Source organism: Pelophylax lessonae (genome assembly GCF_965119305.1).
Source record: "Pelophylax lessonae genome assembly, chromosome: 7".
Lineage (NCBI taxonomy): Eukaryota > Metazoa > Chordata > Amphibia > Anura > Ranidae > Pelophylax > Pelophylax lessonae.
This window is the reverse complement of record NC_138774.1, coordinates 71,001,602-71,026,428: the sequence shown is the minus strand read 5'-3', so window position 1 is coordinate 71,026,428 and position 24,827 is coordinate 71,001,602. Positions and strand designations below refer to the sequence as shown.

At 41.9% G+C, this 24,827-nt stretch overlaps 1 protein-coding gene across 1 annotated transcript in view; it reads right to left on the bottom strand.

Moving 5' to 3' along the window:
* Positions 1 to 24,827, bottom strand: part of LOC309560470 (uncharacterized protein) — a 257,648-nt gene that overhangs the window by 15,270 nt on the left and 217,551 nt on the right. Inside the window, exons 14-18 of the mRNA XM_082264103.1 lie at positions 21,055 to 21,215; positions 20,385 to 20,561; positions 16,912 to 17,053; positions 12,151 to 12,338; positions 11,919 to 12,060 (exon numbers count right to left, since the gene is read on the bottom strand). Of these exons, the coding sequence (XP_082120229.1) occupies positions 11,919 to 12,060; positions 12,151 to 12,338; positions 16,912 to 17,053; positions 20,385 to 20,561; positions 21,055 to 21,215 (810 nt within the window). The remainder of the gene's footprint in view (positions 1 to 11,918; positions 12,061 to 12,150; positions 12,339 to 16,911; positions 17,054 to 20,384; positions 20,562 to 21,054; positions 21,216 to 24,827) is intronic.

The following is a 24,827-nucleotide window of genomic DNA, read 5'->3' as shown; positions in this document are numbered from 1 at the left end:
AGAAGAGGGAGTACACAAAGGGGAGGAGGGAAACATAGACACTATAACAAATAAAGACATTTGTAGAAGTAAGGAAATTAAAGAAAAAAGAAAAAAACCCTTCCGTTCGTGCAGGGGTTGACCCACTACACGGAGGGGAGGAAATCACCTCAGGAAGTCTCCAGAAGGAGGGTTCCGGAGGAGAGTGGAGGCGGCAGTGACAACTGACCAGCGACACGACCGCCTAAAAAAAAATAGTATGTAAGATGTATGGTGGTGACCAGGGGAGGAAACAGGTTCCATTAGCATGGAATGACAAAAAAAAAAAAAAAAAATTGAAAAATAATTATAGGAGCGTTCCAGATAGTCCAGAGTTCAACTAGGCGAGAGTTCATCGTGTGGTAAGGCTCCGACATCATAGTTGAGAATAGTGGAGAAGAAGAACAGGTGCTAGTTCCATGCAAACAGGATCCAAGTGTATAAGTAGTAGGCAGGGGGGAGACAGCAGAGTCTCACACGGAAAGACTGAAGAAGTAGACAGACCAAGGGGTCCAGGAGGTAATTGATAGGCATAGATTCAGTCCATTGAATCAACAGGGGGTGGTAGCGGAGATGAATGGCGACTTCTCTTCGGGGTGGTGGAAGTGGAGGAGGTCGGCTTCAAAGGGGATCCGGAAGCCGAGCGTCTGCGTTGCGGGGGGGGTGCAGGAGTGGATGGTGGGGAAAGCAAATGGAGATCTTGAAGGAGACGCTGGAGTTCTGATGTGGTCTTGCAGGTGTGTTTGCGGCCTTGGTGGGTAACGCGTACAGAGAATGGGAAACCCCAGGAATAAACAATATGGTGCTGTTGGAGGACCAATGCATTATTTTTAACCAATTGCCTATACAAGTTACCCATTCTAACTAACTTTAAAGAGTAGCTAAAATCAAAACTGTTTTTTTCTTTGGTAGTTTTGTATAGAGTGATGAGGGGGTAGAACTTGTCAGGTTTTTATTGCTGTCAAAATCCATACCGCACCTTTAACGCCTCAAAAAGGGTGCATGGTCAGAGGACATACTGTGAATACCCAAAGTAGCAAAAATGGCCAGCACACCAAAAGTTAAATACATCAAGTCTTTACTGAGATTCTAGTGGTAACACCAAACAGCTTATATGAAAGAAAATATGAAACCACCAATGTTTCAGAGACACTATGGTAGTCTTTATTAACCTTTTCTGGACCGCCCCTCGTACATTTACTGCAGCGGCCTCTCTGCACGAAGTCACTTACCTGTACGTTATTTCGCACTTCCTGGTCTGGGGCGTGCACGTGTGCCACTGGCAACCAGCTCTCATTGTGATTGGACACTGCAGAAGAGAATCATCAGGTCCAAGGACCCAATGTCTGCTAGGACCCACTGATCATTCCCGAGGCAGGCAGAACGGCGATCTGCCTATGTAAACAAGGCAGATCACTGTTCCTGTGACAGGAGGAGACAGAGATCTTGTGTTTCTACCAAGCAGGAACACGGATCTCTGTCTCTCTGCAGTACAAGCACCCACCCCCAGTTAGAAAGCACTCCCCAGGGACACATTTAACCCTTTGATTGCCCCTGATGTTAACCCCTTCCCAATCAGTGCCATTAGTACAGTTACAGCGCATAATATTTAGCACTGATCACTGTACTGGTGTCACTGGTCCCCAAAAAAGTGTCACAGTGCCCAGTTTGTCCACTATAAGTCGCTGATCACCACCAATACTAGTAAAAAAAATAAATAAAATTAAAAAATTCCATAAAAATATTGCATCGTTTGTAGACGCTTTAACTATTGTGCAAACCAATCAATATACGCTTATCGGGAGTTTTATTTGCTCTATTTTTCCTGGAGATTACAGTCGCTTAGACAGAAAATAAGGGAAAATCCAACATTTTTAGTTGTCACCAGAACAGGAATAGAGGGGAAATCTAAAAATGGGAACAAAAATGTTTAGGCTTTGAATAAACTTTGATAATGACACCTATTTTTTTTGATCCATGGTAAATGCATAGTTACATTGGCCAGAGCTAAACCAATGTAATTTTGTACAACTTATCCATACCTGGAATTCAATAAATACTGAGCTGCATTAATTAGTGTGTTTTATACATAACTGGAGTTGCACTTAAAATATGGCATCTCTAAAAATATATTCCTGCATAGAAAAGACCGACTGTCACTAACAATAGGCAATTGCATTAGGTTGAAATAAGTTTGTTCATTTTAGTTAATCATGATTAGAGTTGAGCGGACACCTGGATGTCCGTGTTCGGCGGGTTTGGCCGAACTTGGAAAAAAAGTCCGGGTCCGTGTCCCGGACTTTTTCCGAACTTTACCCGGACACCGAACCCCATTGAAGTCAATGGGGACCCGAACTTTCAGGCACTAAAATGAAAAAAAAAAAAAAAACAATGGAAAGGGATAGAGTGCTGCAAATTGCAGCAAAATGTAGTTAAGAGCATGGCAAGTGCTCTTAAAAAAAAAAATTCCCCTTTTAAATTTGTAATTTTTAAATAGATTAGAACAGCACTCTGTAGTAAAATATAGCTGAACGCTGCACACAACAGACTGATAAAAATATATTTTTTTCTCCCTCCTCCTCCTCAGTGGGCTCAAGTGAGGGCAAAAAGATCGTTCACTGCACCACCCCCCACACATCAAAATCGATGTAGATCGCTAACGGACGATTGTTCTGTCCTGTGTCTCCTAATCTCTCCCTGCCTAATCTCTCCAGCCTGTCCCTAAAATGCTCAAATATCTTTCCCTGCCTACACTCCGACCTGTCCCTGCATTCTTTTCAGCACAATGTTGTTTTACCCTGTCTGTCCCTAATCAGCAGCAGCCAGCACCGTTCTGTGTGCTCTCTCCCTACACTACAGCAGACTGACGCACCGCGCGCTGTGTCTCTCGAGCTTATAAAGACCTAGGTCACATGCTTCAGCTGGCCAATCACAGCTACTAATACATTTGTAGGCATGGCTGGGATGGCTTAAGGCACACCAGTTAAACGCTTGTTGATTGGCTGTTGAAAGCCCGCCATTAAAAGCGCGCCATTACATACAAAACAGGAAATAAAATTACCGAACATGGATTTTAAACCCAAACATACAGTAAAGTTTTCGGGTCCGTGTCCGGGTAACAAAAATCCAATTATCCGGTACGGACCCGAATAATACAGTCCGTGTTCGCTCAACACTAATCATGATGCAAAACCTACTTTTATAGCTTTCTTACATACATAATGGAAGTTATAAGTGATAGTAAAGTCTTGTTTTTTGTTTAAAAAAAAAAAAAAAACACCCTGTATTATGGTTTTGCAGAGCAGCCCTGATCCTCCCCTTCTCCGGTCCCTCGCCAGCGTTCCTGGCCCCTCCCTCCTGCCGAGTGCCCCCACAGCAAGCAGCTTGCTATGGGGGCACCCAAGCTGAGTGGCTGCTCTGTGTGTCCCTTCAGACATGGAGCCAGGGCTCGATCTCACCTCTCCTCTCTCCTCATTTTCTCACCGACTTTGATTGACAGCATTGGGAAGCAGTCAGGAGGAAGAGTCCCGGACAGCTGATGATCTCACTGGATCGAAATAGGGCTCCGGTAAGTATTAGGGGGGCTGCTGCACACAAGGTTTTTTTATCGTAAAGAGCCCTCTCAGTAATAAACTAAAAGTCAGCAGCTACAAATACTGTAGCTGCTGAATTTTAATTAGTACACTTACCTGTCAAGGGATCCCGCAATGTCAGCACCCCAGTCAATTTTTCAATTGATTCTCGGGCGCTGCTGCCGCCGCCATTCCTTGTAAGGGAACCCAGCAGTGAAGCCTTGCGGTTTCACAGTTAGTTCCCTACTGCGCATGCGCAAAGCACGCTGAGCTTTGTGAATGGCCCAGCAGCAGGGGGAAGGAGGAGGGGGGCTGCGACGAGGTCTCCCAGAAGTGGGGATGGGCAGCTGTCAAAAACAGGTACCCACTCCCTCCGAAAGGTGCCAAATGTGGTAGTAGATGGGTGGAGGAAGCAAACAAGTGGAAGCCCCCTCCAGGGTGGAGCTCTGCATTATTGCACAGAATTTAAGTTCCAGGGAAAATCCCCTTGCAAAGTGAAAATGTCCTTACAAAGTGAGAAGTCTATTTGCCTTCAGTAAATTAACCCTATTGTGTTTACAAAGCAATTAGGACTTATATAAGTTCACCGGATATTCACTTTTAGATAAAATAAAGAGCTGAAATGGAACTAGCTGAAAAATATACTTCTCTGGCTGACACAAAGGATGACACCAGGTCCACCCTGTCCTGGGGGGATGAGAAGGGGGGGGGGGGGGAACACTGCCCTTCAGTTTATCAGCATTCCTGGCCTGATGTAATATCAGATGCTGGGTCTAGGGTGCCAATTTCATTGTATCTAGTTTCCTAATATACCTGAACCCAAGAAGACACAGAGGATATTGACCTCTAATACTAATAAGCAACAATCCTCTCCATTTAACATCTAAGAGTCTGGCATATGGTCACTGATGAACTAGGCATGTTGGGAATGTCTGTGGGACCCTACATTTATATAGGGAGTAGATTTACCACAGCAGTAACCCTTTTAAGTTAAACAAATCCTGGAAAATAATATTATCTATCCATAACTTTCCAGAGGCCCGTACCTTCAAGCTCTGGTGCTTTGCTTCTCCTAGGCTGCTGCAGGTAGTTGACTATGAGTTACTGGGTGAAGAAGTCGCAGCACAGGGGCAAAGGAATTCAACACATCTAGAGGTAAACCAGCAAAGCAGAGTTTGAAGACACAGGCCTCTGGAAACGTAAGTTTACATGCTCTTCATTTAGAAGGTGCACATAGTTATGTGTGACCTGGTGGTAGTGAACTACTAATAATGATAATTACATACAGTACGTCCCTGTATATATCTCTACATGACCCCACTTTCTTGTTGGTACAGAGGTTAGGCCTGCAAGTAATGGAGGTGGGTTAGAGGAATGGGCCTGAGGATCCTGAAAGGAAGGCTGAGGCATGTGTCTAGTAGTGCCCATATCTAGGGAAGCCATTGATATTAAATAACTACTGAAACTTTTTCAGAGTGCGACTAAGCAGCCACTGCCAGGCATTCAGGAGGTGATCTTGCCACCTTCTGAATGCCTTTTTTTAATCCCTTCCCACCCGCCATATTGTAAAATGACAGCCGCAGCGGGAATCAGTTATCCTTACTGGGCGTCATTTAAGGTTCAGCAGTATAAGCCACTCGCGCGCGCCCACAAGAGTGCGCAGAGCGGCAATCGTTAGTGCTGTGTGTCAATGACACACCACATCTCCGATCTTGGTAAAGAGCCTATGAAGTAAGCTCTTTACCATGTGATCAGCTGTGTCCAATCACAGCTGATCACATGGTTACCAGGAAGTGCAGTTTATCGGCTTTTCCTCTACTCGCGCTGACAAAATGCTAGTAGAGGAGAGCTGATCAGCGGTTCTCCTGAAGGGGGGGGGGGTGTGCGCTAATAGTCAGCACAATGGTTATTAGTGCAGTCCCTTCAGGGATGCCCAAAAGGGCCAACCCATGCCCACCAGGGATGCCAACCCGTGCCCATCAGTAATGTCTGTCAGTGCCTCCTCACCAGTGCTTCCTATCAATGCTGCCTATTAGGGCCCATCATTGCCACTTATCAGTGCTCATCAGTGCCCACCAGTGCTGCATATCAGTGCCACCTCATCATGCCCATCAGTGCCACCTCATCATGCCCATCAGTGAAGGAGAAAAATTACCCATTTACAAAAAATTGTAACAGAAACCAAGTAAAACTTTTTTTTTTCAAAACGTCCGCAAAAAAATAAAAAAAACCCAGCGGTTGTTAAACACCACCAGTAGAAAGCTCTATTTTTGGGAAATAAATGATAAAAATTTCATTTGGATACAGTGCTGCATGACCGCACAATTGTCAAAGTCTGACAGCATTAAAAGCTGAAAATTGGCCTGGGCAGGAAGAAAGTGCCCTGTATTGAAGAAGTAGTTAAATTTACTATAGGGATAATGCATTGCAACTGCGAGCCAAACATTTACCTCTCAGTTGTGATGCAGCCCCATTTGAGTTGAATGGGCGAGTTTGACAGGCAGTGCCGTCTGTCAAATCTTTTTCATGTGGACAGCCCCCTCCAGCTGTGTTTTAGGCTTAGGTGTGCAATTGGGGTACAGTAAAACCATGGGAAAGGTGTATTGGGTACACACCGCTCATGCTAAATACCCCTCCCAAATCCTACTCACTTTGGCAACTCCCCTAACACCCAACATAAAAAAAACAGTATACACATAATTCAAACATTCTCAAAGAAAAATGAATCAATTTCTTAACTGGTTCCAGACCGCTCACTGCATATATACTCCGACAGGCATGCCCTCCTGCGCGAACCAACATAGGGGTACGTTGGTCACGTGCCTGCAGCTAGGGGGCAAGCGCACACCGGCGGCTGCGCGCTCCTGCCCCCACTCGACAAAGGGCAGGCGGCTCCGATTGCCGCCTGACACCCGCGATCGTTCCCTGCTGAGAAGGACGGGCAGCTGCTGTAAACACAGCTTACCGTTCTTCTCTCTGTAATGATCACAGAGCCCCTGTGATCCTTCTATATAGGATCACATGTCTCTATGGTCATTTCACAAGCCCAACCCCCACAATTAGAATCACTCCCCTAGGCTCACATTTAACCCCTTGATCACCCCTGGTGTTAACCCCTTCCCTGCCATTGTCATTACAGTAACAGTGCATATTTATAGCACTGATTACTGTAGTAATGTCACGGGTACCCCGAAAAGTGTAAAAAATGTCAGTCAGGGGTCAGGAGCAGCGCCTGGGGACCTGGGAAGAGGAGGATCAGGGCTGCTCTGTGCAGAGAAGGCAAGTATGACATGTTTGTTATAAAAAAAAAAAAAAAAATCCTTACCCTTTACCTACCTAAGCTGTATTGGATTTCGGCCAGACATATCGTTTGGTGTTAAAGGCCAGATAATGTAATTTTAGTCTCATCTGACCACCTTAAATGCACCTCAAAGATTCTGAGGGCACATGGAAAAAGGTGTTATGGTCAAATGAGACTAAAATTTAATTATTTAGCCAATATGTCTGGCGGAAATCCAATACAGCTCACCATCCAAATAACACCATTCCTACAATAAAGCATGGAGGTGGTAATATCCCGTTATGGAAGTGTTTCTCTGCAGCGGGCACTGGAGCACTTGTCAGGATAGAAGAAAAATTAATGGGGCAAAAAACCATCAAATGTTTGAGTAAAATCTGTTGCCCTCTGTCAGAAAGCGGTCAATGGGAAGAATGTTTACCTTCCAATATGACAATGACCCAAAGCACACAGCAAAAATGACCACACAGTGGTTGAAAGAAGAAAGGTGAATGTCTTAGATTGTAAGCGCTAACGAGCAGGGCCCTCTGATTCCTATTGCATTAAAGTGTATTGTATTTGTACTGTCTACCCTCATGTTGTAAAGCGCTGCATAAACTGTCGGTGCTATATAAATCCTATATAATAATAAATATTAATAATGTCCCTGCATGGCTTAGTCAGAGCCTAGCCACTTTACGACCGGCTCACGTAGATTTACTGCGGCACTCTGCCGCTTACAGGCAAAGCGGCGTAGACCTACGTCGCTCGCGAACCTGTAGGGGGTGAGCGCGCGCCGCCCCCGCTCGTTCCCTGGGGAGCCAGCGCGTGTGACCACCGGGTCCGATGGCCGCCGGCCACTCGCAATCTCCCACTGGAGAAGGAAAAAGACAGACAGCTGATGTGAACACAGCCGTCTGTCATTCTCCCTAAAGTAAGCACAGGGGCTATGCAATCCTGCTATATAGGATCGCATGTGTCTGGTTATTTCACTAGCCATGCCCCCTAACAGTTAGAATCACACCCCTAAGGACACACTTAACCCCTTGATCACCAATAAAGTTAACCCCATTCCCTGCCAGTGTCATTTTTACAGTAACAGTGCATATTTATAGCACTGATTACTGTAGTAATGTCACTGGTACCCCCAAAAGTGTCGAAAATGTCAGTCAGGGGTCCGATCTGTCCGCCACAATGTCACAGTCCCGCAAAAAAAAAAAAAAAAACACACGCAGATCGCCGCCATTACTAGTTAAACAAAAAAAACAACAATAAAAATGACATAAATCTTTGCCGTAGTTAGTAAACGCAATAACCGTAGTTAGTAAACGCAAACCAATCAAAATACGCTTATTTACCAAAAATGTGTATCAGAAAACAAATTACCCTAAAATGTTAAAAAATTTTGATTTCCTTTTTTTTTTTGAGAATTTCATTTTAAAAAAAATGTGAAAAATATTGTTATTTTTTCAAAATTGTCGCTCTTTTTTTGTTTATAGCGCAAAAAATAAAAATCACACAGTGATCAAATGCCACCAAAAGAAAGCTCTGTTTGTGGGGAAAAAAAAATATTTGGGTACAGCATGGCACGACCGTACAATTGTCCGTTAAAATCATGCGCAGCCAAATCCTCCGGGGCTAAAGTGGCTAGACTTAAACCCCATTGCAACTCTGTGGAATTACTTGAAGACTGCAGTCCACAAACAGTCACCATAAAATTTAACTGAACTTGAGCAGTTCTGCAAAGAAGAGTGGGCAAATATTGTCTATATATGCAAAGTTAGTAAAGACATATCCTAACAGACTAAAGGCAGTAGATAAAATAAAAAGGTGGTCCAACAAGATCCTGTTTTTCCATGGGTTGCTCTGCCTTCAGCTCCACTTGTCAGTATCCTGGACCTCCTGGCTAAATATATAACACATGGGATCCACTAGGCTGACTGCCTGTGACCACCTTCCTTGCTGACAGGAGGAGAGACCAACGTCCCCCTCCTCCTGGGACCTGGCTTCCCACCCAAAGACCCCCTGTCACATGTGCCCCTGGCATTTATAGCCTATCCCAAGATGCACCACTCTTGTGCCCTCCCACTAGGACAGCCACAAAAGCCTGTGTGTCACTGGCTGGGTTTCCTCCACTGTCCAACATGCTCCCCTATTGAATACAGTGGGGACACTCCCTCAGACCAAGTGAATGAAAAATTGACACATGTAACAGGCAAAACTACTGATCAGCCTCCCCTGATCAGCAGATGGAGCAAAACAATGCCTTTACCTAGCACCTACCTAGGAGGGTGCTACACTAGCTTCAGTTTAGAATGAAAGTGTCCAAAAGAGGATGCATCCCTTAAAAAGCATCTTTATTATAAACATACCAACATGTTCAAATCCATTAAATCCACACTGGGTTCTTAAAGTCATTATAAAAGGGTATTAATAAAAAAAAAAAAAAAAAAAAAAACATGTTATACTTACCTGCTCTGTGTAATGGTTTTGCACACAGCAGCCCCAATCCTCTTCTTCTAGGGTTCCCCCACCAGTGCTAGTGGCTCCTCCACTTCTCGGTGTGCCACAATAGGAAGCGGCTTCTTAATTGTGGCACATCTTCAGGCTCAATCCTGAGCTGTGCTGCTAGCATCCGTAGACACAGACAGCGGGGCTTAGCCCCACCCCCTTGTCAGAGGATTTGATTGACAGCAGCAGGAGTCAAGGAGGTGCCACTATCCATGTGCAATTATAATTTACCAAATAAACACAGGATGTATAAAAAAAAAATTGCATATATGGTATGGTATATTAATTTGCCTTGGAGTTCCTGTATGTGGTAATACCGGTATCTAATAGTATCTATTAGATACCGGTATTACCACATACAGGAACTCCAAGGCAAATTAATATACCATACAACTCTATACCCCTGAAGAAGCGGAGTGTTGAAACCCGCGAAACATGTTGGGTTAATGCCCGGTACCTTGGTTTGGGGTTACCGGAGCTTGTACAGGGCCGGATTAAGAGCATCATGGGCTTGGTGCTGAGGATTTTGAATGGTATTAAGAGCCATGCCTCGGCATGCGCCCTGAGGAGGAAGGGTGCAGCCGCGCAGGCCTAATACAACATAGGGTGCCCTCTCTGAAGCCCATAAACACACCCATGCATTGGCAACTGTCCCTTTGTGTCTGGCCTTTGTGTTGTGTGGGTAGGTTCTTCTTTGTTTACAAGTGACAGTAAAGAGCGGTAACAGGGAATCTGGCCAGCCTGGGCCTATATTAAGGTAGGGGCCTGGAGCTGCAGCTCCAATAGCCCCTACGTTAATCCGGCCCTGAGCTTGTAAAACATCAATACTGCCTGAAATGTTTAGAACTGTATGCAATTGAAATAATTATGATGGTAATCTGCTCTGTACAATTAGAAATTTCTTTTCTATTTTGTATGTAATCATTTTTAATGTAATACAATAATAAAATTTATATTTTTTTATATATGGTGGTTTTCCATCGCTGATTATAGTACCGATAAAATCCCATCAGCCCTCAATCATTCTTTTTCTGCTCAGTTTTTTTCTTCTCTATTTTCCTCTCTCTTACATATCTTTCCTTATATCTCAATCTCTTCCTCCTTCCTCTCTTTCCCTCCCCTTCTTCCCCTTCCCCTTTCCTTTCCTTTTTTCTTTTCTTTTCCCTCTCCTTCCTTTTCTTCCATCCTCCCTTGCTTTCCTTTTCCCTCAGTCCTCCCTTTTGGAACTTCACATTCCTTCCTTTTTTCCCTGTATTTCTTCTTCTTCTCTTCTTTCTGGTTTGTTGTTTCCCCACTTCCAGGCTTCTTCATCCTTTTTGTGTCTGTCTCCTAACTCCACCTTTTGGATCTTTCAACCAAGACATGGTTTTTGTGTTGGACCCCCACACCAGGGTTTCACACAATTCCCAGGTTTTTTGAATTATCATTAGGGATGCTGGTACAATATTATAACCATACAACAAACACCCAATTGTATAAAATGCAATATCTCCTTTGGCGGTGGATGTTCACAAATATGCGACTGATAAAGGAACTGATTGTCGTCAATCATAACCATTGTGATCACACTGGGATTCCTATTTCTTCTCTTTTTTCCGTTTGGGATTTTTATCCATTATGTGAACTGGACTAAAATAAATATTTTTTGATTATTTTGCACATTGCACTTTATTAAATATTTTGCAATTTGTGTGGGTGGCACCAAGTGTTTACATTATACGTTTAGTGCTGCACTGTTATATTATATTCTTTTACAATGTTTTGTAAATTGTAGTGTGAGCAGCTTTATGCTTTTATACTGACTTTGCATGGTATTTTTCACTATATAATCGCCATTCACAGCACCTCCACCAGCTACGTCACTTCAGCCTGCTGACCGGAAACCCACCACTCCAGCTGAGCATCACTGAACCCTGCCTCCTCCGCCTCATGGGGGACCTGCTGCCAGCCACAGCACCTCGATCAGCAGTGTTATTCCAGCCTGCCGCCTGGACATTCATCCCTCCAGCTGAGCATGGCCGACCCCTGCTGTCTCTGCCTTGCAGCTGACCTGCCGCCATCCACACTACTTTCACAGTCAGATGGGCAACCCCTCTCAACTAGCAGCTCCTGCAGCCTAATTCTAGAAACCCAGCCACGACCCTGCCTAGCTTAGCAAATTTTTTCCATTATGATATACATGGTTTTAAATAAAACGTGAGTGCAATTTTGTTTTTATACATCCCTGTGTTTATTCTGTAAATTATAACTGCACTTAAGAAGGACTTCCATAACATAGCACTAAATAAATACATGTAATATATTCATAACAAAAAAAGCTGTCTGTAGATAAAATTGAATGTGTGTATAGCGGGGCCCTATCAATCTCTTCTTGAAAAGCCATACTTCCTCCTAACCTAGTGAATGCCCTCCCCAAGGTGTTGCAGTGGGTCCCGCAAGCTGCGCCACTGTATTACACATGAATCAATTTAATGAACCCTCATTCTTGATAACAAAAATAATACATTACACATTGTATATGGTTCTATATAGTATCTTACCTGCAGAGAATGCCATGAAGGCTTCATTTTTTTTGAACAATCCTTGCTGGTCTAGAAAATGTTCAGGATAAAACTCCTGGGGCCTTTCAAAGAATGAGGCATCATACAGCACAGAGTGCAGAACAGGGAAGACCATGGTCCCCTGCAAAGAGCAGAAAGTAAGTGTAAAGACTGATAAAATGATATCTGAACAGCCAGCAATATATGTGGTTGGTTAGGAGTTTGGGAGTACCTTGGGCAGATAATATCCTCTGAAGACAGTGTCCTTTGTCACAGAATGAGGGGCTCCAAGCGGTACAAAGTCAATAAATCGCATCACCTCATGTATTACAGCATCAGTATATGGCATCTTGGTACGGTCCTCCATACATGGCCTACGGGTTTGGCCAATGACAGTCTCTATCTCTGCCTTGATCTTTTCTAGTAAGATATAAAAACATTGCTATAGGACACATGGCATGTTGAAAAATTGGTACAGTGAACCCCCACAATGTCAACTTTGAAAATAAACAAAAACCCAAAATTTTATTTAGAGATAATGTTTGTTATCTTTTATTATTTTATGATTTATCTACAGTTTTCAATGATTCTGGTATTACAAGAGGTGGGCTGCATCATTATAATGCGCGTGTAGTGTGTTGGCACTACAAAAAAAGGGTCCTGTATGATTTATACCACGTTGGAGTACATTGGCAGCGCATTCATTTTTAATGAGTTGCCTTAATACACTGCGTGTTAAAGTGGGAGTAAAGCACCAGAAACATAAAAAAACAATGGACCCCCTGCAGGTTTAAGTCATAATCTACTAGTATGCACTGCATACTAGCACAATATGATAGACTTCCCTGTACACAGAGCCCTCCATCACAGCACTGTTATGGCTTCCCGTTGCTGCCATCTTCATCTGGTCTTCCTTTCGGATTTGCGGGCTCTGGCTGTATGAATGACATCACTCGCACGGGAGCCCTCAGCTCTGCCACGGAGCTCTGTATCCTGTCCCTTCAGAGTGCATGCGTCAGTAACGTCAGCCTGAATATCTTCTAAACAGTGCAAGTTTAGGAGATATTCACTGTACCTACATGTAAGCTTTATTATAGGCTTAACTGTACGTACAAGTTCAAAGATGGAGTTAAATTCCACTTTAAAGCATAACATAGCTAGTTTTAATGCACCACAAAGGAGTATATCCACCCCAAAGCTATTTAATTACTGGATTGCACAGTTTAAAATACACATACCATATATACTCGATTATAAGCCGAGTTTTTCAGCACATTTCTTTGTGCTGAAAAAGTCCCCCTCAGCTTATACTCGAGTCATTAAAAAAAAAAATGTTCCTGGCCGGCCCGGCGTGCTCCGTGGCCCCTTTGATTTAAAAACGGTGCCGCCCGGCGCCAACATTTTTAAAATCTAAGGGGCCTCAGGAACAGGTAAGTGAGACTCCTCCACAGCCGCACTACCTGCCGTTATGCAGGGCTGCGTGCATACTACAAGAGATGCAGTGCTGCGGCATGGTACACCTGTACCATGCCGCAGCACTGCATCTCCTATAGTATGCCCACAGCCCTGCATTCTCCTGTACAATGCCCACAGCCCTGCATTCTCCTGTACAATGCCCACAGCCCTGCATTCTCCTGTACCATGCCCACAGCCCTGCATTCTCCTGTACAATGCCCACAGCCCTGCATTCTCCTGTACAATGCCCGCAGCCCTGCATTCTCCTGTACAATGCCCGCAGCCCTGCATTCTCCTGTACAATGCCCGCAGCCCTGCATTCTCCTGTACCATGCCCACAGCCCTGCATTCTCCTGTACCATGCCCACAGCCCCTGTTTTGGGTCTCGTGGTGATCCAGTTGGGTCCAGTAGCTGCTGCATTTCCCAGGCTTATACTTGAGTCAATAATTTTTCCCATTTTTTTGTGGTAAAATTAGGGGCCTCGGCTTATATTCGGGTCGGCTTATACTTGAGTATATACGGTACTTGTTTTACCTGGCTTTGTATAGATTTATCATCATCTGCAGCCTGCCTTGCAATCCAGACTCCTCTGTTACATGACATTTCCAGTGTTGCCAACCATCAGTATTTTTACTGGCAGCCAGTAAAAAATGGACACCTTTCTCCTGCCAGTAAATGCCAGTACAGGGAAAGGTTGCCAGTAAAAAATATGTCTGACGCTGAGACCATCCGAGTGCCTGCTACAGTGTGATCGGGAGGCACCAGCAAGGGGCGGGTCTGGTAAAGGCAGTGCTTGCGGATGTTGTGTGATGTCATGGTGCAAGGGAGCCAAGCGGAGCAGCATGTATGGGTCTGCGGACAGGAGCAAGGCAAGCTGGGAGCGTGACTGTCAGTGCTGCTTGGACTGAAGTGGACTGAAGGGATCACCTCTCATGGAGAGAGACTGTCATTGTGACTCAGGATGGGACATGTCGTGTCAGTGAGATGTCATTATCATCTGCACACTGCTGTCAGTGTCACAGTGAGGGTAGTGACCTACTGACGAGTATTTTAGATTGAGCGTAAAAAGTCCACTAAATTGAAACAAAGGGGCCTACACGTTGATGTCACTGCCACCGTGTCCTCGTGGTAGGAGCGGCGGTTCTCTTTGTGAGTTTTATGGCCATTTTTACTTATGTGTACTTGTACATTTATTTTAACCGGTAAATTCTACACTATACGAGCCATACTTTGGCTCCTGTTGGTGAGCTTCTTTATACAGTGTACACTGCATGGAAAGTTACCGTAGAATCATCACAATGAATCCACATCTCCACCATACTGCTTAACAGCAATACAAGACTCATCTTATTTCTTCTTCTTCCGGTGAGTGCATAGATTGGTGGAGGGAGATCACTGTGAAGAAGCATCTGACTACACTTGAGGTGTATTACCTTTTGTTTTCACTGTCTCTTGGCTACTGTCTGGCGAGTGTTCTGACACTCTATTTTCATTATCAATGATAGGAAATTAGTGCAGTGCTAAAACTAAAATTAATCAATTGAATAGGAAATATAGTCCATGCAAAGGAGGAAGGGCTCCGTGTGGATAAAGATGCACTCGGAGCCAATGCTGTGGTCTTGAAACTACAAATCCACCACCAGATAGAATGGCCTCTCACCTCAAAGCACTGACCACAAAGGGTCAAAAACACCAGGACAGATTCCACTTGCAACTGAACACTGACGATAACACCTTTGGCAGAATGGATGGATGGGATGATCCCAGTTGCGCCAAATACCTCCAGGGGATACCGATTAGACAATCCAAAAGCTTGCTCTCTTAGTGGTGTGACTCAAAGAAAAGCAAGGGATTGCACATAGTGAAGTATGTCTTCAGTGGGCCCCGAGGACCGGAGTTGAGGACCACTGCTTTAAGATATCTAGAACGCTTTCTTGTTTTCACCTTTGCTACAGGGATACTAATCTATATCTGGGAGGATATTCAATGAAAAAATGCCATCAGATAGCAGCAATCTGAGCATATAAGTTTAATATTAAAAGTGCCAATCCTAGAGTTTACTACATAAAGAATTGTGGAAGATTGGGAAGAAAGGATTTCCAGGCACATAGATTACTTAAAAACCAATTTTATTCAAATTCCATAACATATAACACTGGAGGGGGAAAAAAACAAATAAATCACAAAACGAAAATTGAAGGTCTAATAAAATTGACTGAACCCAGAATTGGCTGAGTAGTCAAGTAAGTAACATACAGCAGTTCTACTAGATTAAGTCATGCATAATTGAATGCTGATAGTCACAAATTGCGACTATATATACATGTTTATATACTCAGGTAATGGTGACAAAGAGTGGTAGTTGGATTGCTCAAGTTGCTCAACATGTTTCGCCTCATATAGAGGCTTCGTCTGGAGCCTGCTTGTAATTAGAATGGATAATTCTGTGTGTTTGTTATGCAGGACAAACGTCACCACAGAAACATAATAGTTAATAATGAAGGGACATTCATGGATAGGTACAGAGCTCGATATTAAAAAGGAAGGATTAGCCCAGGGGTAGTAAAGCCTGGGTACCACCAAACATTGCACTATGAAAGCATATCTCCATATATTCAGTGGAAAAAAGCCAGCAAAGTATACCAGCAGGTAATGGTGTATCAGTATCCTTGTGTCAGCTCTGTCCTATACCTCCATGATGTCCGCTCCGGATGGGGAACCGCCGCCATCATGGAGGTATAGGACAGAGCTGACACAAGGATACTGATACACCATTACCTGCTGGTATACTTTGCTGGCTTTTTTCCACTGAATATATGGAGATATGCTTTCATAGTGCAATGTTTGGTGGTACCCAGGCTTTACTACCCCTGGGCTAATCCTTCCTTTTTAATATCGAGCTCTGTACCTATCCATGAATGTCCCTTCGTTATTAACTATTATGTTTCTGCGGTGACGTTTGTCCTGCATAACAAACACACAGAATTATCAATTCTAATTACAAGCAGGCTCCAGACGAAGCCTCTATATGAGGCGAAACATGTTGAGCAACTTGAGCAATCGAACTACCACTCTTTATCACCATTACCTGAGTATATAAACATGTATATATAGTCGCAATTTGTGACTATCAGCATTCAATTATGCATGACTTAATCTAGTAGAACTGCTGTATGTTACTTACTTGACTACTCAGCCAATTCTGGGTTCAGTCAATTTTATTAGACCTTCAATTTTCGTTTTGTGATTTGTTTTTTCCCCCTCCAGTGTTATATGTTATGGAATTTGAATAAAATTGGTTTTTAAGTAATCTATGTGCCTGGAAAATCCTTTCTTCTCAATCTTCCACAATTCTTTATATCTGGGAGGAGAGTTTGTTTCATTTATTTATTTAGGAAAAATGTTGTAAAGAAAATTATCTCATTCTTATGGGACCAGCAGACCAATTCATTGTTCTCTAACAATCACAATTATTGCCCTGATTCTGGCAGAAATTACCCAAAAGTTTGATTCATGCTCTAAGAGAGCTATCTTTACCTTTAATATGAGGATACTTCATAAGGATGAGCAGCGCAGAAGACAACGTGCTGGTGGTAGACTCCTGTCCTGCAAAAAATATGTCCAGTGAACAGGAGAGAAGGTTTGGTAGATTGTATTCTGTGTGTGTATTTTTGCTTTCCTGAAAGAAAATTGGGGAAATAAATAAAACATCTCATTGATTGATATAGAAAATGAGTAACTTCCTTCACTAAAGCTTTGTCAACTTTGAAGCTGTCAATAAGCCCCACATCTGAAACCCACATCAATATCACACAGATAGATACATTTGTATAAGAGAAGGGCACATCTATTTTATTACTTTACTAATATAAATATAGCTACCACAAAATTATTTTTGGTGGAGTAAGGGGTTGGATTTTGGTTTTCATGTCTTGGCCTGGGAGGATATATACATGAGAGGCATTAGTTCCCTTGTTACTAGTTTCCAATAACATAAGTGACTTTCCTACTGTTTCTCATTGATTTTGATTATGCTGAAATTACTTTAGTGAGGCTGCTTGCACATACCAAAAAGTGAAGCCCCCCGCCTAAAAAAAAAAAAAAAAAAGAGAGAGAGAAGAGAGAAGAGAAGAGCCCTTAAGCACATTTAGGTATATTGAAAACAAGGTTGTCACACCAATGGTTTTAAAGTCTAGAGAAGTCTTTCAGTAATCATAATAAGCTTACACTTAACAGGGTTTTTACAATCCTTTTCAAGTAATAAAAGCAGGTATCACTGAAGTTACATAACATATAAGCCCTTATGAAGAGAGTATGTAAAGCCATTGTTCTCTTATTCTACTGATCATTGAATAAAAGACCTATCTAGACCTGTTGGTGGGACGCGCTTATTGTTTTCTATATATCCATGTTTTAGTTCATATCCTCCAAGTCCCCCCCATTGAAATAGCTTTCTCTTGCTTTACCAATTGTGTCACTATAAGAGGAAGATGAAGTTGCAGAGTTATATAGTTAGAGGGAAAACAAGATACACAAATCCATCTAGTTCAGCCAATTAAAAAAAAACAATACAAATAGTAAACCCCATATACACTATCCTATAGCCACAGTTGATGGAGAGGAAGGCAACAAAAGAAAGCATTAGCCAATTGATCCAATCCAGTGGAGGGGAATCCTTCCGGATCCCCCATGGAGGCAATCAGATATTCTCTGGATCAACTACCCCTGGTGTTATTACCTCCAATTGTATTTTGTGAATTTAGAAATACATTCAGCTTTTTATTATTATTATTTTTTTTTTTTTTAACAACAACCGACTGAGTTGGCGAAAACCAGTTCTTGAAGGAGTCTATTCCTTGTTTTCACAGCTCTTACTGTGAAGAAGCCTTTCTGTATTTGAAGGTTATTTATTTATTCATTTATAAATATGTTACAAATTAAGGGTGCCCAACACTGAACCTTGGGTTACACCATTGATAACCTTAGACTATTCGGAGTATAAATTATTCATCACTACTCTCTGAATACAGTATTTTAGCTATTTTTCTACAAACTGAATTTCCTAAGCCTGTAGACTTTACATATTAGCTGCAGGTGGAGAACTGTGTCAAATGCTTTGGTAATATCCAAGTATACTACAGTCACAGTCATTAATTTGTCTAAGTTTTTGCTTACATCATCCTACAAAGAAATCAGGATTGTTTGAAAATTTTGGGAATCCATGCTAACTATTGCCTAAAATATTATTTTCTAGCAAAAACTCAATATGGTCTTTTTTTAAATAAAGTCTCAGGTATCTTTTTAAATATAGAAGTTAAACTAACCAGTCTGTAGTTACTTCTTAAAGACAGTCAATAGAGTCTCTAGAAACAATGGCTCAGGTCTAACAGACCCTTGGGTTTAAGCTGTCTGGTCCAGGTGCTTTAATCACCTTTATTTTGTTTAAATGTTTCTGGATCATGTCAGTTTTGAGCCATTGTGGATGGTTTGCCGATGTCAATACTTTCTCCACTTGAGCATTTTCCTTTGTATATACAGAGCTGAAGAAGGTATTCTTTATGTCCCCAGTAACCAACTTAAAATTATCTAGTAAAGGGCCTACATTCTCAGACCTTACCAATTTACTGTTAATTCAAGTAAGAGGAAATCTTCCAAATGGACATAAACTTGCCTTTACACAGACATATTCCAACATATTAACTTGGCAAACTGTGTGCTAAACTCCACATGCTTCCGCTTTCTAAACTTACGTGAATTGTTTGGCTTGGGCATTAATTCACTATATAATGTCTAGCTGCATCTGGCATGGCTACAGTATGATATATTTTTAAATATATACTTAAAATAAAGTTGCTAAAAAAAAAAAAAAAACACACACGGCAATTGAGGTTCCAACTTCTTCCCACGTATGCAAAAAAAAAAAAAAAAAGCAAAGTATTCTGGCTGGATTTATCAGGGTACAAGCAGTAAAGAACAACATAAAACTAAACCTAAGAAGACTCACTGGGGTTGATTTACTAAAACTGGATAGTGCAGCATTTTGTGCAACTGTGCATGGTAGCCAATCAGCTTCTAACTTCAGCTTGTTCAATTAAGCTTTGACAAACAAACTTGAAGCTGAGCTGATTTTGCACTCTCCAGTTTTAGTGAATCAACCCCTATTACTTTTACTTAAGCTTACATTGGAAGCTGCCCCTGCAACGCCTACATTCACCCTCTAGGTCAAACTAGCTAATAGCCTGTTTCCAACCAGCCAGGGGCCTATTCCCTATCTGTGTTCAAGTATAGGGATATCCTTCTGATACATTTTTTAATGAGGCCCAGGGTGGTACCTAGAAGCCTGCAAGAGATATCTATATATCTATCTATATCTATATCTATATACATATATACATACACGGCTGGCATGGAAAGGCTTTTGGACAAAGAAAGTTTATTGAACCATGCTTCCACTACCATGGACTTTGGGGGTGAAGAGAAAAGGTCACTGGATGAACATAGTGATGACATCACCTCACAGACTACAAGAATGTCATTAGATGTGGGTAGATGTAGGTACTGAAAGCTTTGCCAAGCATAGGAACAACAGTCAGTCATTCAAGATAAAAAATGTTGACCAGCAACAGAGGAAGTCATATTGCCAAATAAAGGAATACAAGCAAAAATGGCAAAAAAAATATGCAAAAGGAAAATCTTTGTTGCCCACGTTAAACTTAATTATGTATCCACTTATATCTACTTTTATCCACATTTTACTGTTTAGTATATGTATTAATCTGAATAGTTTTAATAGGCATTATTGCATGTTCTTCCTTCAGAGGTTTTTAAACATGAAGCCAATAATTTGCAAAGATTTAGATTTGACAATAACAGTTTTAACTCAAGAAGGCCTTGGGTGTCCAACTAAACTTTGAGGCTCAAAGTTCTGTAACGCTTAGATCACTTAGTAAGTTACGTTTTCTAGAATAGCATAAATAGGTACTTTGATTATGACAAATGCAAATTCAAACCTGTTGCATTTTTAGTAGGAACACATCAACATAGTCTCGTGGTGAAGAAGGGTCTAGCGTTTGCTCATGTTCTCTTACTATCTCCTCCGCATAGTCCAGCTGTGCTTGGTAATTTTCGGTGAGTTTATGGTGAGGTCCCGGGAAATATTTCAGGATGGAAGGTATGAAATTGTACACCTGTAATGGGACAATTATGTAATGCTTGGTTTTAATGAGCAGGAATGTGAACAGAAATGAAAAAAAAAATAATGTACAATTCAGGAAACCGGGTGTGCTTTCATAAGGTGGCAGGTAGATAAAATGCATAGAATAAATACATCCTGTTATACATTTCACAGCTGTAAACCAAGAAATACCTTACTAAATATAAGTTTGGGTTTTCAGATTTGCCTGCAGAGTAACGCAGAATACCAGTTTATTCAATAATATGCATTACAATTACTAATTACATACCAACCCATGTTAAAAGCATGCATTAATATGAACCTTAGAAGAAGACTCAGCCGGGGGAAAATAAAAAACTGAAAAACTGGTGATTTGCAAGCCGAGTCACCAGTCTTGGTGTTCCAGCAATTCCACTAAGGAATCACCAGCCACTATTCTATTGGCCTATCTATAGTCAGCTCTGTTGATGATTCCTAGGGTTTTTTGACACTAACAAAAATTTTACCTGAACCCAGATATTATCCACCCGTCGGAGATTCTCGGCTACCAGGTCCAGTAATGTCTGCAGCTTTGGATCTGTATACTCAAACCGTCTCCCAAAGATAACTGAACAGATGACATTAGAAACCGATCGACGGATAAAGAATGTTGGTTCGAAGACCGTACCTAAAAAAAACATATAGCTAGAATGTGAATATCAAGGCTAATATTCGGACAACCAAAAAGATAGCATAAACAGCAATGTGTAGCAATGGATCAGGTGATGGGATAGTTCAAATACCTAATGAGTCCAATGAGCTAATCAGTCTACATATGTCAGCAATGCAAAGAATTAAATATATTCAGTTTTAGTGACAGAAGAGGAACTGATGGTGGGCATTCCATGGACATTTTCCATGGATATTGACAGTGGTGCCACTAATGCTAGGCACATGCCCTACATCTCATGAGGGGTGCTTCAGGTCTTGAGGCTACAACAGAAAGAAAGGAGGGCGCAACTGCCTAGTGCATTACCTTATACACCTTTAAAATGTTTATTTACAAAAGCCAAAAAACATACTCACAAACATAGGAGGATAAAATGCATATCATTTGCAACTCATGTGTTGGGGTGTATGCATCCCTGTGATTGGACATCTGACACGTTTAGGGAGGCATGCTCCCTTCCTCAGGAGCTAGCCAACTTCACTGAGGGCACTGAATTTATACTAGTCAAAAAACTGGGTTCCTCCCCATCCACAGCCTACATGAGGCAGGGCTAGGTACCAGTAAGATCAAGGGAGATCTGCGTGCACAAGCAGCAGCAGAGAAGGGTGGATGTCATTCTTAAATCCTGTCGCCATATGGAGTACTGCAAAACCCACATTGCACTAAACAATTGATAGGCATATGCCTGCCACGGTGGCAACTTAACTGAGGATAACAATATAAAAAATGTCAATGAAAATATGCTAACATGAATTACCTTCAGTTATAGAAGGATTTGGATTGTGCATTACCAGGGGTGGCAACATGAATGCATAAAAGGTAAACAGTGTGCCACATCCTAATGGAAGGTAATTGAACTAGATGTAAAATATGCACTTTATAGGCACAAATATATAAAAAAAATATATCAAAATGTATTTGTGCATAAGAACGACATACAACCTAAAAGAGAAAGAAACATTAATGATTTTTACATGAAAAATATAAACGCAACCATAAACCCCAAAAGCAATTGCGGTCATATAGCCAAATCCCCTTCTATCATTATCCCCAATGATAGAAAATACCAAGAATCCCTCGGGGGATGTCGGCATGGGCGCAGTGCTATATGGTGGTTATAGGAGTATCAGCTCGACATGTTTTCGCAAAGCTGCTTTTCAGGAGCATAACTCACCACTAAGAGTAATGAAACATTCAATCAACATCCAAAAAACATAACATAAAATTATTACCAATAACACAAATACTGAAGTGTTGCACAACAATAATATAGCATGTTCAGATATGTGATAGACTACCGATGAAATAAACTAAGCGGCAGGTGAATCAGGTGGGTCCCAAAAGGGAAGAATGCGGGGACACATATAGTACAGTTATATATAAAAAGCCAGGCACAGATATGTATTCCTATAGATGTTCAAAATGGTGTGTCGAATATACTTTAAAAAAAGGTAAAATCAATAGAAAACTGACTTCATAATATCAGAATAGTAAGATAGATGACATACCTGAACATTATAAATGCTGGTAAAATAGGATGGTCGGTACATAAAGTGTGGATCCGCCAGAAGTGCAGTATGGCCAGCGAATTGTCATTGCCAATTGTGTTATAAAAAATGTATAAGATAAGGTGAGAGCAAGATTGAAAATGAAAAGTCACCCACAGTGCAACCAAAAACCCACAAGCAAAACCAGAAGCAGTACCTTGTGCCAAAATAAATGAACAGCAGGAGAGAGTAGTGATTAAACTAAATATTACACACATTGTGACAATGCATTTGTTGGAGATACAACAGCTTTCAGCTTAGCAGATTACCTATTGCAGTTCATAAATAGGACACTAGATGTCGCTAATGCTCAGTGATATGCTATGCACTTTCTATGATGTGTTGTATTTCCTGTACACTGTACTGAACATATTGGTTATCTTTTCCTGTCTGTCTTCTCACCATGAGAAGGTGATATATTTTGCTATCTGTGGTTATGTTCCAATAAAGAAGCCAGTTCCTGTTACTCCACAATGTCTGATCTGAATGGACTCCGCTGCACCCAGTGATCGCACTCTGCAACAGGTTATGAGCCCAGGATCCGGATAAAGATCGACATAAGGAAGGTTTCCAGTGACATCTCCTATAGACAATTAAGACTCTTTATATATAAAGGAGGGAAAAATGGCCGGAAACTCAGAACTTAAACTCTCAGTGGCCAAGCTGAACAATGACAATTATCAGCTATGGAAGTTTAAAGTGGAAATGCTATTATCTAGGGATGACTTGTGGGAGGTTACCACTACAGAGAGGCCACAGGACAATAATCAGGACCGGGAATGGAAAAACAGACAGGCACGGGCCACCATAAGCTTACTAGTGGAGGATGATCAGCTCATAAATATACGCCATGAGGACACAGCGAAAGGCATGTGGGATGTGCTGAAAAGACTGCATGAAAGATCCAGTTTAAACAGCAAGCTGTTTCTACTGCGGAAACTTTACAAAATGAGACTTCGCAGAGAACAGGACATGCAGGAGCACATAAACGCAATGCTGGAAGTGATTGCGCAACTCAGATCAATCGGGGAGAATATAACAGACAGCCACACAGCAGCCATGTTGTTATGCAGTTTGCCCGATACATATACTGCACTGATCAATGCACTGGAGACACGTCCTGAGACAGATCTGACGCTATCATTTGTAAAAACCAGGCTCATAGATGAGTATCAGAGAAGAAAGGAATTAGTGCATGACTCCACAGAAAGCGACACCAGAACCGCTCTTAAAGCTACAGACGCAAGGTTACACAGGAAAGAGACCAGAGTGTGTTTCAGATGTCACAAACAGGGACACATAAAGAAAGACTGTACTATATGGAAAGCAAAGCAAAGAAGACAACATCCCTCTTATGCTAAACAAAAGGTCAAAGCCACAATCAATGATCCATGGGAAGGAAACTGGAATGCCACATTTAAAGTGACAGGCAACAATAAATGTCAAGGCTGGTGCATCGATTCGGGGGCAACCAGTCACATGACAAGTAATAGAAGTTTTTTCACAGAACTTGATCTGAACAACAACGAGACTATTTATCTTGCAGATGGAAGCAAAATACATGCAGAAGGATATGGGCATGGAACTCTTGTATGCCCTGATGATGCGGGACACAATCTAGCCATACCAGTGAAAGATGTGCTTTATGTTCCTAATCTAGAAGGAGGACTCTTATCTGTGAAGCGTCTAACAGCCAGAGGACTCACTGTAACATTCCAAGGTGACAAGTGTTCAATCCTAAACGGCAACCAGACAGTAGCAAGTGCCAAGCTGGATGATCATCTATATCACCTCGACACAGTGAAGGAAAAGGTGAGACTATGTACACACAAGCACAATGACTGTATACATATATGGCACAGACGTCTAGGTCACAGACACCCAGAATGCATACAGGAACTACAGAGGAGGAATCTGACAAGGGATCTAACAATATCCCCTTGTCCAGTTACTGCCAAGTGTGAATGTTGCATTAAATCCAAAGCTACAAGAGCAACACTTCCCAAAGTCAAATGAAATACAA